General features: G+C 34.6%; 1 protein-coding gene across 1 annotated transcript in view; it reads left to right on the top strand.

Moving 5' to 3' along the window:
- Positions 1 to 17,203, top strand: part of LOC120327875 (maltase-glucoamylase-like) — a 49,187-nt gene that overhangs the window by 27,974 nt on the left and 4,010 nt on the right. The window contains exons 25-53 of the mRNA XM_078114376.1: positions 58 to 206; positions 517 to 685; positions 1,088 to 1,184; positions 1,474 to 1,712; positions 2,344 to 2,462; positions 2,881 to 3,067; positions 3,921 to 4,034; positions 5,010 to 5,097; positions 5,168 to 5,312; positions 5,614 to 5,738; positions 6,339 to 6,519; positions 7,129 to 7,248; positions 7,334 to 7,486; positions 8,261 to 8,386; positions 8,938 to 9,076; positions 9,205 to 9,357; positions 11,162 to 11,267; positions 11,606 to 11,762; positions 11,919 to 12,024; positions 12,191 to 12,348; positions 12,690 to 12,803; positions 13,133 to 13,290; positions 13,661 to 13,780; positions 14,513 to 14,640; positions 15,533 to 15,639; positions 15,874 to 15,994; positions 16,083 to 16,202; positions 16,540 to 16,636; positions 16,929 to 17,062. Of these exons, the coding sequence (XP_077970502.1) occupies positions 58 to 206; positions 517 to 685; positions 1,088 to 1,184; positions 1,474 to 1,712; positions 2,344 to 2,462; positions 2,881 to 3,067; positions 3,921 to 4,034; positions 5,010 to 5,097; positions 5,168 to 5,312; positions 5,614 to 5,738; positions 6,339 to 6,519; positions 7,129 to 7,248; positions 7,334 to 7,486; positions 8,261 to 8,386; positions 8,938 to 9,076; positions 9,205 to 9,357; positions 11,162 to 11,267; positions 11,606 to 11,762; positions 11,919 to 12,024; positions 12,191 to 12,348; positions 12,690 to 12,803; positions 13,133 to 13,290; positions 13,661 to 13,780; positions 14,513 to 14,640; positions 15,533 to 15,639; positions 15,874 to 15,994; positions 16,083 to 16,202; positions 16,540 to 16,636; positions 16,929 to 17,062 (3,930 nt within the window). The remainder of the gene's footprint in view (positions 1 to 57; positions 207 to 516; positions 686 to 1,087; positions 1,185 to 1,473; positions 1,713 to 2,343; positions 2,463 to 2,880; positions 3,068 to 3,920; positions 4,035 to 5,009; positions 5,098 to 5,167; positions 5,313 to 5,613; positions 5,739 to 6,338; positions 6,520 to 7,128; positions 7,249 to 7,333; positions 7,487 to 8,260; positions 8,387 to 8,937; positions 9,077 to 9,204; positions 9,358 to 11,161; positions 11,268 to 11,605; positions 11,763 to 11,918; positions 12,025 to 12,190; positions 12,349 to 12,689; positions 12,804 to 13,132; positions 13,291 to 13,660; positions 13,781 to 14,512; positions 14,641 to 15,532; positions 15,640 to 15,873; positions 15,995 to 16,082; positions 16,203 to 16,539; positions 16,637 to 16,928; positions 17,063 to 17,203) is intronic.

Raw genomic sequence — 17,203 nt, 5'->3', positions numbered from 1 at the left:
ATAAAAAATAATATTTTAAATGCTAAAATCCACATGAAATTAATCATTTATTGTTAGATTTATCCCAATGAAGAAAGGTATGAAGTTCCGATGGAGCATCCAACAGGAATCAGTAAACGATTGACAGCTTTATATTCAGTTCAACATTCAAACAAAACTGATGAACCGGGTGTAAAAATAATACGGAAATTAAATTCTAGTACAGTGTGAGTGATTATTATTCCAAGTTTAATTTGAGGAAATTTTATGACTTTAGTACGTTGGGTACGAATACCTGCCTGTGTGCCTGTCTTCTTGTCTTTGCCTGTCTGTCAGTTTGTAACCGCCAGTCCGCCTGTCTGGCTATATCTCGGTCTGCTTGTATTTATAATGGCGTGGTATGTAATCGAACAAGCATAACGTCACGTCGCTCTGTTATTTTGTTCCCAATTCATTTTATTTTCGTTCTTTGCAAAACCATTTATGTAGATTTGTGAATTTGTAGCACAAAAAACACTTATTCTTTTGTACATTCAGATTCGACACTACATTTGGAGAACTAATGTTCTCGGATCAATTTTTACAAATTTCTACTCGTGTGGCTTCGGAATATATCTATGGATTCGGTGAACATATGCATGAAACTTTCAATCACAATATGAATTGGAAAACTTATGGAATGTTTTCAAGAGACAAAGGGGTAGAGGTAATGTGACTCTGACCTTTACAGTCAGTAGAATTCTAATAATGAATACCCTTTTTAAAAAACAGTGAGAGAGTACGCAAATGTAGTTCTGATGACGTAATAGGGGTGTAGCCAGACCAATATTTGGGGAGAGAGCGAATTTTTTTGAAAATATGACCTTACTAGCGTCTTCCGCCCCGAACAAGGTCAGGTATAAGCTGCAACTAATATCTAGCGATTTCTTAATTAAATAAGTTATCCGCAGACATTCCTCGCTACGCTTATGTGACGTAAATAGGTATATTTGATGTTTTGAATTAGTAAATGTTAAAAATGAATATTACAAACGATACGCAAACTTTTTTTTAATTTTGATCCAAATTACTAAATACAAGTAAACACTGAATGTATATTATTTTGCAGCCTGGTTACAATTTGTACGGAGTACAACCGTACTTTCTATGCATGGAAGAAAATGGAAACGCGTATGGCGTTTTCTTCGTCAACAGCAATGCGATGGGTATGTCATGCTTTTGCTGTTTAGATGAAATTATTGTTTATTCCTATATAACTATATTGTACAGCGAAATTGAATATTTTTATAGTGCTTTAGAAACTCAATTTTTCGGCAAAATTAGCCAAATTTTAACCGACACAGAACCTACTTTTCGGGCATTAAATAATAAAGTATATTTTCCTTTTTCCAAGGATATTTGCTAAAAGCAAAGTCGCCAGAATTTACTCAGAGACAAAAGAGAATGATTCCTTAGCGGAGCGAGTGACTTTCAAATTTTACCTTCTCATTCTAGATGTAACGCTACAGCCAACCCCAGCTATCACTTATCGGACCACGGGAGGGATTTTTGACTTTTACATTTTTCTTGGACCAACACCAGAACAAGTTACTCAGCAGTACACTGAAATTATAGGAAGGCCGTTTCTTCCTCCGTATTGGTCCCTAGGGTTTCAGTTGTGCAGATGGGAGTATGGTTCGCTGGAGAATTTGACAAAAGTCGTTGAACGCAACTTAGCAGCTGGGATACCATACGTAAGTTAACAAATGAGTATTCCATGTAATCTTCAATAGGTTTTTTCTTTTCACAATACACAGATGAGGGGGGAGAGAAATGAGACCCCGGATATTCTTTTTTGTTGCACTATATACACGTATATATACGTTTTACGTTTTGTTTTTATATTGCGTAATACGATGCGTTATCTCATGGGTTCATCAGTTGAAAAGGCGGCAATTCTAAATTATGAGACGGACACTATCATGGAATTGTAAAGATATTTTATTATTGAATTAAACGCTTCAAACTGTTTGCGAAGTATGCAAGCAATATCCAAAATCCTTTGTTTAGGATATCGATTTGTTTCAGTCACCATTATCTAATGTTTGTATTTTGTCCTCATTTGAAAATCTAGGAGCGAACTATTACGACTTCTTAGGTCGTAAATGCAAAAGATAAATCATCTTCCACAATATAAAATTGAGTTAGTTATACAGCTAAGAGAATATAAATATAATCTAGTTCAAAGAAATCTTGGATTACTCCTGGCAAATGTGAATTTCGGAATCGTCTATCAGACCGCAGCCCGTTTCGCGTTTTTATTTGATTTGAATTGAATTTGGAGCAATAAATTAAACTTTTTTTATTTAAATTTGTCATGACCAGGAAGTGCAATATAGCGACATTGATTACATGGAAAGACAATTAGATTTTACAATTGATAACGATACATATTATGGACTTGAAGATTTTGTCAGCAATTTAAAAGAGGAGCATAAAATGAGGTCAGATAAATTTTACATTTTTCCTAGTAACAATATTTGTTCCAATAAAAAGTCTTGCAGTACACTAACACAAATGTATTTTTGTTACGTTTTGTCTGCCGGGGTCAGACTTCCTCAGAAAAGTATATTTCAAATATATGACAAGAAAAGCAGTTGCACGACAATAAATAATGGTTATCAATTATTGAGTTTACTTTCAATAGAGAAAAATGATATTGAATTGAGGACACTAGCAGAACTCCAGTTTGCATTATCTCGCTGCCTGGACAGCTACTAATAATACGGAGTAATTGTGAAAGCGATTCTACGTAAAACATTCCTTTAGATTTGTTTGTATTTTATTTCTCTAGGCAAATGTAACAATGATTTGGGAAGGAAAGATTATGGAACATTACCAAAATCTTTTATTTTACTTTAGATATATCATTATTCTCGACCCAGCAATAAGTGGAAATGAAACAACGTCTTACCCGGCATTTGACAACGGCATCAGAGATAATATTTTCATAAAAACCCCTAATGGCAATTTGGCATGGGGTAAAGTTTGGCCAGACTTGCCAGGAATTGATGTCGATCCTTCTCAAGACTGGGATTATAAAACAGAGGTAATAATATTTTATTTCATTTTTTCTAAGACTCTGTCTGTTCACGTCAAGGCGCGTGTAATGGTGTTTAGCTTGGAGGCAGAGAAATCATGAATTCCAACCAATGTATTATTAGTACAATCCCATCACCTCGACAACAGCATGTTGGTGAGATTGGGCAGAGTCTGAACCCAAACAAAATAGATATTATGTACATTATCAAAATTCAAATCAAAGTAATTCTTAAAGTTACTCTAGTGCAGGGCTTCCCAAACTAGCGGCCGTGGCCCTGAAAGGAGTCGCGAAACGAATTTTAGGGTCCGCAAAGAGAACACGAATTTAACACAAGTACTATATCTATTGTACTTTTATAGACTTCTATTCTCTAATCTCACGATGCCGAGTGAATACATCATTATACCGTGTTTTTTCCATGCCACGCTTATATAACCGCATATGACGACTACTGGTATGCTTGGCGTTTCAATAGTTATGTACAGTATTAGATTTATGTGAAGCTTGTTATGATAATGTAGCTTACCGAGTTAATTACCCACTATACGTCCTATTTACTAATGTACGTCACTTTGTAAGCAACACTAACACGACTCGCTTTACATAAATCTAATGCATACCTTTCGACATTTCAAATCTAACACTGACCATCTCACGAAAGGGTTTACCGACGTTATTTCTTGAATATCGCCACTGACTGCAACCATAGATAAAATTATTATATATATAGAAGTATTATAAATCTAACTATCTATTTATATTTTTTGTTTCTGTTACTTCAAATGTTTTTTGTGTTGACTCTATTTGAGAATTAAAATCTCTTTCTCTCTCTCTTTATCATTGCTCGATATTATTTTAGCATTACAGATCTCACACGGCATATCCAGACTTTTTTCATCCAAATACCTCTAAATGGTGGACAGATTTAATTGTTGATTTCTACGGCAGGATTAAATTCGATGGATTATGGATTGTAAGTAAGGCTGGACATTTCAAATCGAGTATCCCAAACGAATTGAATAGTAAAGTATTTAAATGGTTTATTTAGACCGAATCGTCGCCATCTTTTTTGTCCACTAAAGGTGGAAGTGGATCCGTCATTTTTTTTTTTTTTCAAATGCATTTATTTTAAAATTCCTACATACGACTTCTTTCTTGCTTGTGAGTTATAGATGAAACTGTCTGAGTGATGAATTCAATATTTTCAGTAATATGTGTCCCTAGCTAGAGGATCCATTACAATGTAAACGTCACATACGATTACATATCTTCTAAGCATTCGAGATTCCATTTGATTCGGGAAAAAATATCCAATTCGATTCTGAAATCATGACATATTCGAAAATACCCAGCCATAATTGTAAGCATATCATTTGCTTTTACGAGGGCGTACATCTCCAAATGTGATAAACTACTTGAAACCACATAACAAAATTTCAATTTTGAAACCACGCAACGAACATTAAATTGATTTAATTAATTTAGAATTGGATATTTGTCTCAAAATATTCTATTTACCTTATTGTTGTGATAGTTTATTCAATATAACCAAAATTAATACTTTAAGAAACTGAAAACGCATTTTAACCAAACACAAAAACATGCAACATAATTACATTGAATCACTAATGATAGACAAACTCAATCGAACCACCGTCTGATACTCGTAACAGGTGGTAACTAATGCAGTATAAGGCGGATGCAGTCCGTTGTCGCTTGACGATAATCAGGAATCACAACACAAAGAACAATAATGTAATAATGACAGAACATAAACAAAGGATCACAGAACAACTGAAGTTAATTCTCATACCACTTATTAGAGCTCGATCTGATGAAATTAATAAGAATAGAGGAGGATCTTCTTCCTTGGATGATTACGAAATTAGACTTTTTTCAGTTGCTAATTTTACGATCTATGTTTTTAATTTTTTTAAATGAATTACAGGACATGAACGAGCCGGCATCTTTTACGGACGGATCGCCAAATGGATGTCCAGAAACGAGTAAATTTGATAACCCGCCTTATTCACCAAGTATGTGTTATTTTAATTTCATCAATCTCGGCTTCAATTGCACAATAGTTGAGCAATTTTCACTTTTCAGAACTTGTCAGCGACAAATTGTACGAAAAAACAATATGTATGAATAACATGCAATATCACCCTATAACAAATGTACCAACTGAACATTACAATCTACATAGTTTGTACGGACACAGCGAATGTCAACCGACTCTAGAAGCATGCAGGTAGATCGGTTATGTTTCAAAAGTTTTTGAAATTTTATTTTGAACTTATGAAATAGTGGTCATTCTAAATTATAGTCAGTCAGTGGTTCATTTTTTCACCATATACTGAAAATAGACTTTGTACCAACTCCAAATATGAGAAAACGTAATTCCCGGGTTAAGTGAGAATCGAATAACCGATGTTCGTTACCGAGCAGAGACACCAGTGATTAAGTTTAACGATATCATTCAACATTTGTGAGGTTTCATCCAAAAACGCTCCTGTTATAATTTATTATGAGAATTATTTTTTTGATTCCAGGAAATCTACAGGAGAACGGTGTCTGGTTTTAACCAGATCTACATATCCTGGGAGTGGAAAATATGCTGGACATTGGTTAGGTGACAATACAAGCAAATGGAGTCATTTGGGTGCTTCCATTATAGGCAAGCTGTAATTACTTATAGTCTTTTTAGTTTGATTTATTGACATTGCACATCGTGGAGACAGCACTTAGATACAATATTGGATTCCTACATTTTAGAGCATTTATAAGTAAAAATAATATTTCAACTTGTATTTGTTGTATTGTAGAGGAAAAGTTTTCCTCTGTCGTTACATGACGAATACCACGGTATAGTGTCTTTACTGCACAAATCCTCAAATCTTATTCAGACACTTAACACAGTTTGTGAAACATATGCCACTTATTTACTAACAGCTGATTGTCTCTTCAATTCATGAAAACTCAAATCATGAAAATGTCCTAATCAAGTGTGAAACCGGGATAAAGTATTATTAAAACTGGCTAGTCATGGTGGAATAGTTTTGAGCTTGGTTATGTCCACCGTAAAACCTGTTTTGGCAGTTTCTAATTTAAAAAAGTCTAAATTGCCACGTTGATTCGTGTTCTATTATTACTTCAATAAACATTAACAATTGTACTAAGATTTAGTAAATTCCTACCAAAATATCCCTGAACATTCTCATTTTATTTATCATGTTCTATGTTTTTTTGAATATTGCTTTTATGAATTGTATTGCAGGAATGCAAGAATATAGTTTATTTGGAGTCCCATACGTTGGTGCGGATGTTTGTGGATTTTTTGAAGACACAGAATACGAACTCTGCCTTCGATGGATGCAACTTGGTGCTTTTTATCCATTTTATAGAAATCATAACGTAGAGAAAACAAAGGACCAAGATCCGGCTGTCTTTGGACCAGAGTATGATTTCTTTCATATTATAAATACCCTTAAAATTTTAATGACGTAGGCATGTGCATATAGATTGTAAGTCATAATTGACATAATACATTCTTCTAGGTATCTTTGGATTTTGTTTGTCCGTTCGTTGTTTTTTTTTGTTTTATGCCAAAGCGACAAAAATAATACTGATTGATTGATTATCCAATACGACTGAATACTATGTTTGTAAGTACATCTATGTGTACATGTGCATATAGATTACAAGCGATAATACATCATCCAATTGGTCTGAATACATAAATTTCATGTATCACTTTAATATGGATTACTTTTTGGGCGCTGCAGAAGTGTGTGTACTAATATTGAGGTAACTAATTTTGTTAGCCTACTTTACATCAGGTTGTGTAAAGGCCAAAGGGACGAAAGCCTATGGGTAGGGGGTATATTCACTTAGCTAACACAGACAGGTCCCGAACTCGTAACAGAATGCCTAAACCTAACCCGGTACATACACTACGGGAGTACTAAATTTTGAGCAGTGTGGTGCAACTTGCGGACAATTTTGTTTAATGGAATATTGGATTTATGGAAAAAGGTATATCTGAAGTGACCGAATTTATATTTCAGTTTCGTTTCCGCTGTTAAACCAGCCATGTTGACACGACAACGACTTTTGCCGTATTTATACACTTTGTTTTACGATGCTCACGTGACTGGAAGTACAGTTGTGCGACCTTTAATGAATGTGTAAGCATTTTTATTCAGTATTTCCTTCGTCTTTTCTAATTTTTCTTCATATTGTTTATTTTTTCGAATTCATGATTTTGTTCAGATTCCCTGATGATCCTAACACATACACAACACCATACATTAACACCCAATTTATGTGGGGAAGTGGACTCATGATAATGCCAGTTTTGGAAGAGAATTGGAGGCATGTGAACGCTTATATGCCAGCAAATGCGCGATGGTATGACTTTTATAGGTAAGATACTTACTGATAGCACAAAAAAGATTATATATAAAATTCAATATAAAATTTGATGAAAAAAATTAAAACATATCATCCCCCTCCCTGCCTACAATTTGTGCGAGTTATTGTCGGCAATCTGTAAAAATGAGGAATGAGTATATTTCTAGTACAATATATGTGGAACGGTGTCTCAAACATAACTCATACACAAAATATTAAGGTCAATGGTCTGAAAGCTATTGCTGATATTGCAGACGTAGTGGCCTTGCGTGAGTTAGAAACTGCTCTTACTCTGACATCACATTTGTCTAGTATGTAGTAGATACTATTTGTATCGTGTTATATGATGTCCTCACCTTACTAGGTCTGATCGTTTCGAATAGAACCGAATTGTAAATTTGACAAAAATGTTCTTGCTGCCAAAGTTTGCGGTGAATTCCTCAAGTTTTTTTTATTGAATCCATATTTTCAAAATGTAATTATGACATAAGACTCTTTACTTACAAATGAGTTTATTGATGAAACATATTTCTTATTGTGTGTTAACACTCAGCGTACTTACTGAGTGAGTGATGGATTCTATGTTTTCAATAATTTATGTGCGTGGAGGACTCTTTACTTACATACAATTGAATAACAAGTAATAAGTATTCGAGATTCGATTCAATTCGAAAAAAATATATTCGATTCTATCCTGAAATCATGAGGTATTCAAAAATGCCCATCTTTAACCATCACCCCCACGGTAATGAGTTCTCTCGATAAAATATAATTTTATATCCGTAGTGGAAAAGAACTTGGAGCTTCGGGAGCTGTTGGCACTTTTAGAGCGCCACTTGACCATATAGTTGTTTACGTTAACGGCGGAAACATAATTCCTACTCAAGAACCATCAACTACGACGTATCAAAGGTGGGCCGCAATAAAAATGCAATTGATAGGCAAAATCAGTAATCGGTGGGTTATAATCAATTTTGAATCCTCAGTACCACCGATTAATTATATAAACGTGATATACTTAATCGAATTACGCTGAGCTACGTATGGTATTAAATAAAAATAGGTGCTCCCGAAGTATGCGAACCAAGATGGCGGACACCGGAACATAGTGTGTGTACCAGGTTAATCTTAGGCAATATTTTCAGGTACAAATACTACGGGATTCACTTGGCTGGTCACCGAACTTGTAATAGAACTAAAATATTTGGAAATTATGACCTAACCCCAACCTGGTACATATACCACGTTCCGGTGTCCGCCATCTTGGTTCACATACTTCAGGAGCACCTAAAAATAAAATAAAAACATATTATCCTGACCAAACTATCACGTGCTAAACCCCGACGAGCTAGACGATAAGCGATCCTTAATATTAATTTATAATTGTACATACTTTTATATTAAATATTTTTGTCGTGCTTTTAAATTGTACTTTCGTAATATCAATTATTTCACTATTACAGTCGTCAAAACGCGTTTGGGCTGATTGTTGCACCTGATAACAATGGAAAAGCGGAAGGGAAATTATTTTGGGATGATGGTGTATCAATCGACACCATTACAAACATGGAATACACGGAGATAAACTTTTCATTGGAAATGGTGAAATAATTCAAATCAGCTTACAAAACCACAACAATAATTCTTCAATATTTTAATAATTCTTATCGACAGGCCCAAAATTTCTATTATATAGTTGTAAATTTACACGAATTACTAATTTTTCTTAGAATACTTTAATCAGCAAAGTAACACATTCTTACAATCATGCTGAGAACTTAACGTTGGGGATTATAAACATTTTTGGTGTCAACGATATTGTAACAACAGTTAAACTTGACGGAATTGATATAGATTTCACCTATGATAATGACACAAATCAGGTAATTCAACTTCTGAATTTTGCTAAATTGTGTTTTATTGGACACGAAATGGAGCTATGGATCGTTTCCCCTAATCGTTGTTGTTAGATTCTTCTTTTACTTGTATTATTATTGTGAAAAAACTGCCTTTCCCTGTAACTACTGAACCAATTGCTTTGATATTTTTAGGGGTTAAAGATTGTTGTTGTCGCTAGAAGGCTATTGCTTCCATCGATTTCAAAAATCCGTGTGGGTTGTATGGCACTCATTTTTCACACACCTTCACTTTATGTGTGATGGCGTTATCAAAATTAAAAACTGCGTACCGTGGCGTTTCCGCGATCGCATTCCAGCGACCTGTAAAGTTTTTTGTATGAGAAAGCTTACCGGTTCTGTAAAAGATTTGATATTTCTGATTGATGCTATTTATTGTTCCATTTATATTCCTTTTCATAAACCCCAATGATTATCTAAATATGCTCATTGGGCATAATAACCCCACTTTTATTCTCCATATCTAAAAATTATTAACTTTCTAAACCCTTAGTAATTTTCGTGAATGTACATGGATCAAACATGATAACTAACTTTAATCATTAGTTTCTTGTATCTGTGCTTTTTGTTAAACTAATACACGTGTATAATACTCTAATAACAAGAGAGCTACGCACAAATATATGGACACGTTAGACCAGAGCGAATCAGTCCTTACCGGTACCTTTAACGCTACCGGTACCCTCAAAAAAGTTCTGAATTTCCAGTAGCAAGAATTTTGTAGAATCAAAACGTACAGCCAGTCATGACACTGACTAAAATCCGTGTTCCCATGGATAAAAAATAATACAGCAAAATTTTAGACGAAATATCAAATTTCATAAAATTCACGCAAAATTTTGAAATAAATAAAAGTAATAGCCTTCTAGCGAAAAAATTAATCTTTAACCACTGAAAATTTCAAAGCAATTGGTCCAGTATTCGAAGAGAAAAGCGATTTTTTAAAATTGAAGACGGAGACAAATAACAACAATAACAACAAGAGAGCTTCGCACAAATATATGGACACGTCAGACCAGAGCGAATCAGTCCTTACCGGTACCTTTGACGCTACCGGTACCCTCAAAAAAGTTCTGAATTTCCAGTAGCAAGAATTTTGCAGAATCAAAACGTACAGCCAGTCATGACACTGACTAAAATCCGTGTTCCCGTGGATAAAAATTAATACAGCAAAATTTTAGACGAAATATCAAATTTCATAGAATTCACGCAAAATTTTGAAATAAATAAAAGTAATAGCCTTCTAGCGAAAAAATTAATCTTCAACCACTGAAAATTTCAAAGCAATTGGTCCAGTATTCGAAGAGAAAAGCGACTTTTTAAAAACGTGTCAAAGAACAACAACAACAACAACAACAACAACAACAACAACAACATAATATTGAAACGATCGTTATGTCCATTTCGTGTCCAATAACAACAAAATTTTGAAACGATCGTTATGGCCACTAGACGTGTCCAATAATTAGCCGTTACACACATAGTCATCCAATAACTGTGAATCCTATGCATAGCAGTGAATTTGGGGAGAGCTGTCCTGACTGACCGTTTATATATAATCGTATCGCCCTCCAGTCTTTACCAAAAAACAGTGTGCATTTATTTGCATGTATGCTTTCATATTTATATTTATTTTGGTTGAGAAATCAATCCCTTCGTTTTGGCATTCGTGTTCATATATTTGAGCGTTTCTCTCTTGTTCCAGTGTGAACTTCTCAAGGTTTAAGTTTGTAACTTAGCGGTAACTTAAGAAATCCTCTCATTCTTTCAGATTGTGTTGGGCGAGTTGAGTCTTGACCTTAAAACACAGTTTGAAATCCGCTGGGAACTTAACAATGAATGGAGAAGAATTGATTGTATGCCAAGTCAAAGCGAAAGTAAGTAGCAGAAAAACAGATGTAGTTATTTAGTCATCATTCAGTTTAACTCAGACTCTTACATGGAAAGAAACTAACTCTTGCAATTGAGTGGCGAAATAAGATTGACGCATCTGAATATAATTTGAGCTGCGATTTGAAATATCAGAAATTGACTCATCGGAACTACTGGAACATCTTACAATAAAATATATTATATTCGGAAACATAAAACACATCGTATGGTTGTTAATGAATTTAATTCCTACTCCTGTACCCTATTCAAAATCAGAACCTAGGAGAAAATTAAAGCCGCTGTTAAATACCAAGTCTAACTAAATTTGATTAAATTTTTCAAGGGCCTAATAGTCTGACGTGCAATAGGAGAGGTTGCATTTGGGACCCTTCAGTCACATCTCCTGATGTAGTTCCAAGCTGTTTTTATGCGTTGAATGATAAAGAAGAATTGCCGTCTTACAAGTCAACATTGCTGCAAACAGGAGATGGAATAACGAAGTACGTGAAATTGTAATCATGGCAACTATTTTTCGTATTATTGCGTCCAATGTACTTAATTCCAAATCTGTTTATTTAATTTCCATCGTCGATTTGTTTTGCTTTTTGTGAAACTGAAAGAGCACACATTTTAAACGTGTTTATATCATAATTTAGTTATACCTTAACAAGGAATAACAAAGCTCAACAAATATACGGGGAACCATCAGAGGAACTCAAGTTGAGCATTGAATATCAGACTTCAAATAGACTTCATTTTAAGGTATCCCATATTGCTTTAAAAACGTATTTTTGGTCTTTTTTGGTGGATGCATATTGTAACACGAAGAAACAGTCTAACCCTGTTGCCTTTAAAACGTGCAATAGATCTAGGCAACTGTCTGTTAACAGTCACACAGCAAAGCTCAATAATATCCTATATTTTATAGATTTCAGATTCATCGGAGGAATTATTTGAAATTCCAAGCGAAATCTTTCACATGGCAAACGCAATATCGTCAAATGAAACCGAAGCTTTATATCAAGTTCTCGTCACAGAAGAACCTTTCAGTTTAAAAATATTGCGAAAATCAACTGGGAAAATTATGTAGGCTAAGAAAGAACAATTACATGAATATTAATTATATGCCCAATTGAATACTAATATTACCTATAGCGCGAATCACGAGTGCATGTATTATCTCCATATTTATGCCCACGAAAATTAAGATGCGTTCATGTTAGCCATTAGTTGCCCCAAAAATAAAAAGACAGAAAATTGTATAGGCCTATGTGAATAAATTTTTGGTATTACACCCAATTAAAACACCTACAGCAAGAAATTTTTACAATCCAAATTTAAAGCAAACAGGGACTATCTGCGATCCTAATTAATTTACAATCTAAATTTAAAGCAAACAGTGATTATCTGTAATCTTGCATTTTTAGATTTGACACATCTGTTGGAACTCTTGTCTTTGAAAATAAATATTTAGAAATATCAACAACTTTACCTTCCGACAACGTATTCGGATTTGGAGAACATAATCACAAACGTTACAGGTAAAAAAATTGCTAGAATCGAACAACAACAGGTTCTCTCATTTCAGATAATATATGTATGTCACTACCTAAGCTACAGTAACACGACACGCGTAAATCTTATAACTTTTGAAACGAAGACATATAGCGCTAGTCACCTGCTTCGGTGCGCCATGACTATTTGCACGGTCGTCTAGCGCCTGAAACAAATAACAAGCAGGGTTTCGATGATCATCGCGGCATTCCTAACGGGTTCGTGCAAACCCTCTGAATGCCACCACTAGATATAAACCTATACCTTTATTTGAAACTTTTGGAATGATTTTCACAAAGTTAACTGTTACCTGCAGACACGATTTGAATTGGAAGCGTTGGGGAATGTTTGCTCGAGATTGCCCTCCAGCGGGAGAACAAAACTTCTACGGAACTCAAACATTTTACATGGCGATAGACGATCCTGCGACAGGAACTGCTGTTGGAGTATACCTACATAATTCAAATGCAATGGGTATTGTATAGACACTAATAAATTTAACAAAACTCATCTGTCTTCCAACCAATGCTTATAAATTTACCTCTCGGAGTTAAATTTGCCTCTAAAACTCTTTTCATTAAAATCTCTAAATAAAATATTGAGTTGCTGTGTCACAGCCCTGGCTGACCGAATTATTTACTCATCCAAATTTATGACTACACCTATTTTATAATACTGTGGTAAAAATCTTCGTATATGAAATTTTCATACACATATATATATATATATATATATATATGTATGATTAACAGGGCACTGTGACTAATGCTTGTAACACATGCGTCAGTTTCATTTTGCTGTTGCTCGTTGTAAGTAAATAATGTTAAAATAATTGTTCTTACAGATGTCACCTTGCGTCCATTTCCTTCTCTAACATACAGAATAACAGGCGGAGTTCTCGATTTTTACGTTTTTATTTCAAGTTCACAAGAGGGTCTGATACGAGAATACCATGATTTAATTGGTAAGTAGTGTTACCTACCGATGTCTTTTTACTTTTTGCAAATACCTGTCAAATCAATGTCCCAAAACAGCGTTTTAGAATTTATTTCGCTTAAATTCATTTTCCAATAATCATGTTTAATTGTATTTTTAAGCGATGGATTTTGTCTTCTGTTCCAAAACAATGCTTTGTTAAAATTTGATGCTACCGGTTTCATTATCTTTGTAACACCTGTACATTTTCACCCGTACATTCGCCCCCGTAAAGTGCACCCAGAACATTTGCACCCGTATACTTTGACACCTAGAGACATTTGCACCCATGAACAATTGCACCCATACAATTGCACCGCCAGACTTTAGCACCCACAAATAATTTGCACCCATGTGCATTTGCACCAGCGGACATTTGCACCCACGTACATTTCAACTCGCAGACATTTGCATTAAACATGAGACCAGTTACTGCGCGAAGCAGTATGAGACGGATTTTGGTCAAATTAAAATAAGTGCGAAATGCTACTTGAACATTTAACGACTAACATTTTTTAACAGTAATGCGAGATGCTATTCAAACATTTAGCGGCTGGCGCTTTCTAGCACTATTTACGCCGATTACGTGTACATGGTTGCAAAACAAATGTGCTGTCACCAATGCTTAATAATACTGTGGCTGATTAACCGCGAACATAGCTGAATACTGGAAATATTTTCAAGTAGATAGAAATAATTTCCATAATCTTTCCACATACAGGTATTCCAATGATGCCGCCATATTGGGCTCTCGGATTTCAACTATCGCGTTGGGGCTATGGATCATTAGATCGAGTTAAGGAAGTTGTAAATGAGATGAGAGTTGCAGAAATTCCATTTGATGTCCAAGTATAAATCCTTATCTTTCACATTTTGTGTGGTTGCGTATTTCTTATTCTATATTTAATATGAAGTGACCCCAAAAACAGGAACCATAAATTTCATAATTATTTCTACGTAAATGGATGAAACAAATAATTTATTTTGTTCGCGTCCGATTTTCTGTTTATGTTTGATTGTGTCCAAAATTTTAAAAATCTACGACGCATTGTACAAAAGTTATGTTCTCTCTGAAATATGTTCCAAATGACTTCCTTGTCGATGGAAACAGACTTGCACCCGTTAGGAAAAAATTTCAATTACCCACTTGGTTTTCTGCTAAAAAACATTTTCTGCTGCCAGGGCATGTTAACTGGGTAACAGCACCTCTGAAGGAATACTTACAGAGGTCGTTACAATTAGTAAAGTGCGCGGCGTGGGTATGTAGTTACGAACATGGCATAATCTGTCCGTATTGGTTCAAAGACGAGAATAAAGCGCTCAAAAAGTGAATACAGAGCGTTACGCTGGCTGACAGAGGGACTTCGATAAAAGATGATCAGCAGTTTAAGGTGACATTAAATCCTTACCTCATTCATCGGCCTTAACCCCTTAGGTTTTCATCTCCTCGTAGTTTTTTGTTAAGCGTATATAATCAATAATTGGTGCTCCCGAAGTATGCGAACCAAGATGGCAGACATCGGAACGTAACATGGGTAACAGGTTAGGGTTAGGCGATAATTTCTTTCCAATTTTCCTTATTTTAGTCCTATTATCAGTTCGAAGACAAGCCAAGAGCCTCCCGTAGTATTTATACCTAAAATTATGACCTAACCCTAACCTAGTACACATATTACATTCCGATGTGCGCCATCTTGATTCGCATACTTCGGGAGCCCCCAATAATTTTATCTTAAATTAGTATGGTGACATCGATTACATGGAAGATGCTAAAGACTTCACTTACGATCAAGTTAACTATGCCGGACTTCCACAATTTGTTGATGATTTACATGGCTGGGGAATGAAGTAAGAATTGACGCTCTTTCGAATTCAGTACAGTCATTTAGGTCTATTATATGCGAAAACACATATTTGCACAATTATTTCAGATTTTAGTTTTAATTATATGAGAAGAATCCATGAAACAACTCAACCTAAATTGTTTAGTCATGTATTTTTGATCAATCCACAAGTTTTGTGCTGCAATTGTTTATTTTAATTCTGGATGTTTTTTCTATATATACTATAAATATTTCCTAGATACATAATCATACTTGATCCAGCAATTAAGATTGAAGAAGGATATAACGCATATGATGAAGGAATGAAAAATAATGTTTTTGTCATGAACGGAAATGGTACTGAACCAGCTAGTACGAGAGTAAGTGTTTTACCTTCTTCATTTGTTTTAACATAGTATGGAACATTTTGAACTAAAGATAACGTAACCATGTTTAATATATGTCTAGGTATGGCCTGGCTTGACTTTTCATACAGACTACACGAATCCAAACGTTACAGATTGGTGGTACGATCAATGCAACAAATTTTATCATGATGACGGAATCGAATTCGATGGTTTATGGGTGGTATGATCAGATGGACATTATGAATTGAAAAATGATAATCCAATATTAATCCGTTACGAGCGTTGGTTATGTATAGTTCATAGAGAATTTCTCCAGCGTATTAAAACTTCTTGGCGATAGTCTTGGTAGCAAGTATAATTGAACCTCATTTTTGTGCAGTGATTGCTCAAAGCAATTTAACAAGCTTATAGACCCAAGCCTATATCTAGCTAAGTTATGGGCCTATACTCTTGAGTTTCTATCAAAACGAAAATGCAGTATTTCTATTCTAACTAAAGCCAATAAATTGATTTAACAAACGCTCTCATTAACTCATATTTGTCATCAATTATTTTAGGACATGAATGAGCCTTCCAGTTTTCAAAATATTTCACCGTTGGATGCTACAAATATAAGTTGCAGTGAAGAATTCAATAATCCACCATTCATGCCAAGTAAGTGACATAGAGTTATAAATTTCAATACTATTACGCTTTATTGTATTTCATTTTTGTATTTTAATCTTGCGGAATGAATATCAAATTAAAGAATGAATAAATATTGGATTAATGAGGCAATTATTTAACAAAGTATGATTAGCGTGAAAACGTGATAGTAATCAAATGCGTTTTTAAGTACGAGTATGTAACAAAAATTTAATAAACGCTTTACTTGTCTATTTTTTCTAAAAACTAAATGTGAGAGGTTTTCTGGCCCACCACGTATGTGCCCTCTTTTTATTCGCAGAAGTTTTATGGGACAGAACTGGACTTCATAGCAGGACATTATGCATGGAGAGCAGACAATATCTTGGAAGGCATTATGATTTGCATAGTTTGTATGGACATACGATGTCAACTGTTACATACGACACACTCGAGGTATCACGTTTTTATTAGTAATAATTTTAACAACGATTCAAATAACAGCAAAACATCAAAATAACATCTATTTGACTATTTGCATTGGAGTATTCGAATAAATACATGTTCAGTGCATTAAACGCATTCATAGCACAAAAA

The sequence above is a fragment of the Styela clava genome, chromosome 7, assembly GCF_964204865.1.
Source record: "Styela clava chromosome 7, kaStyClav1.hap1.2, whole genome shotgun sequence".
Taxonomy (NCBI): Eukaryota; Metazoa; Chordata; class Ascidiacea; order Stolidobranchia; family Styelidae; genus Styela; species Styela clava.
The sequence above is the reverse complement of the archived record's forward strand: the minus strand, read 5'-3'. Positions and strand labels throughout refer to the sequence as shown.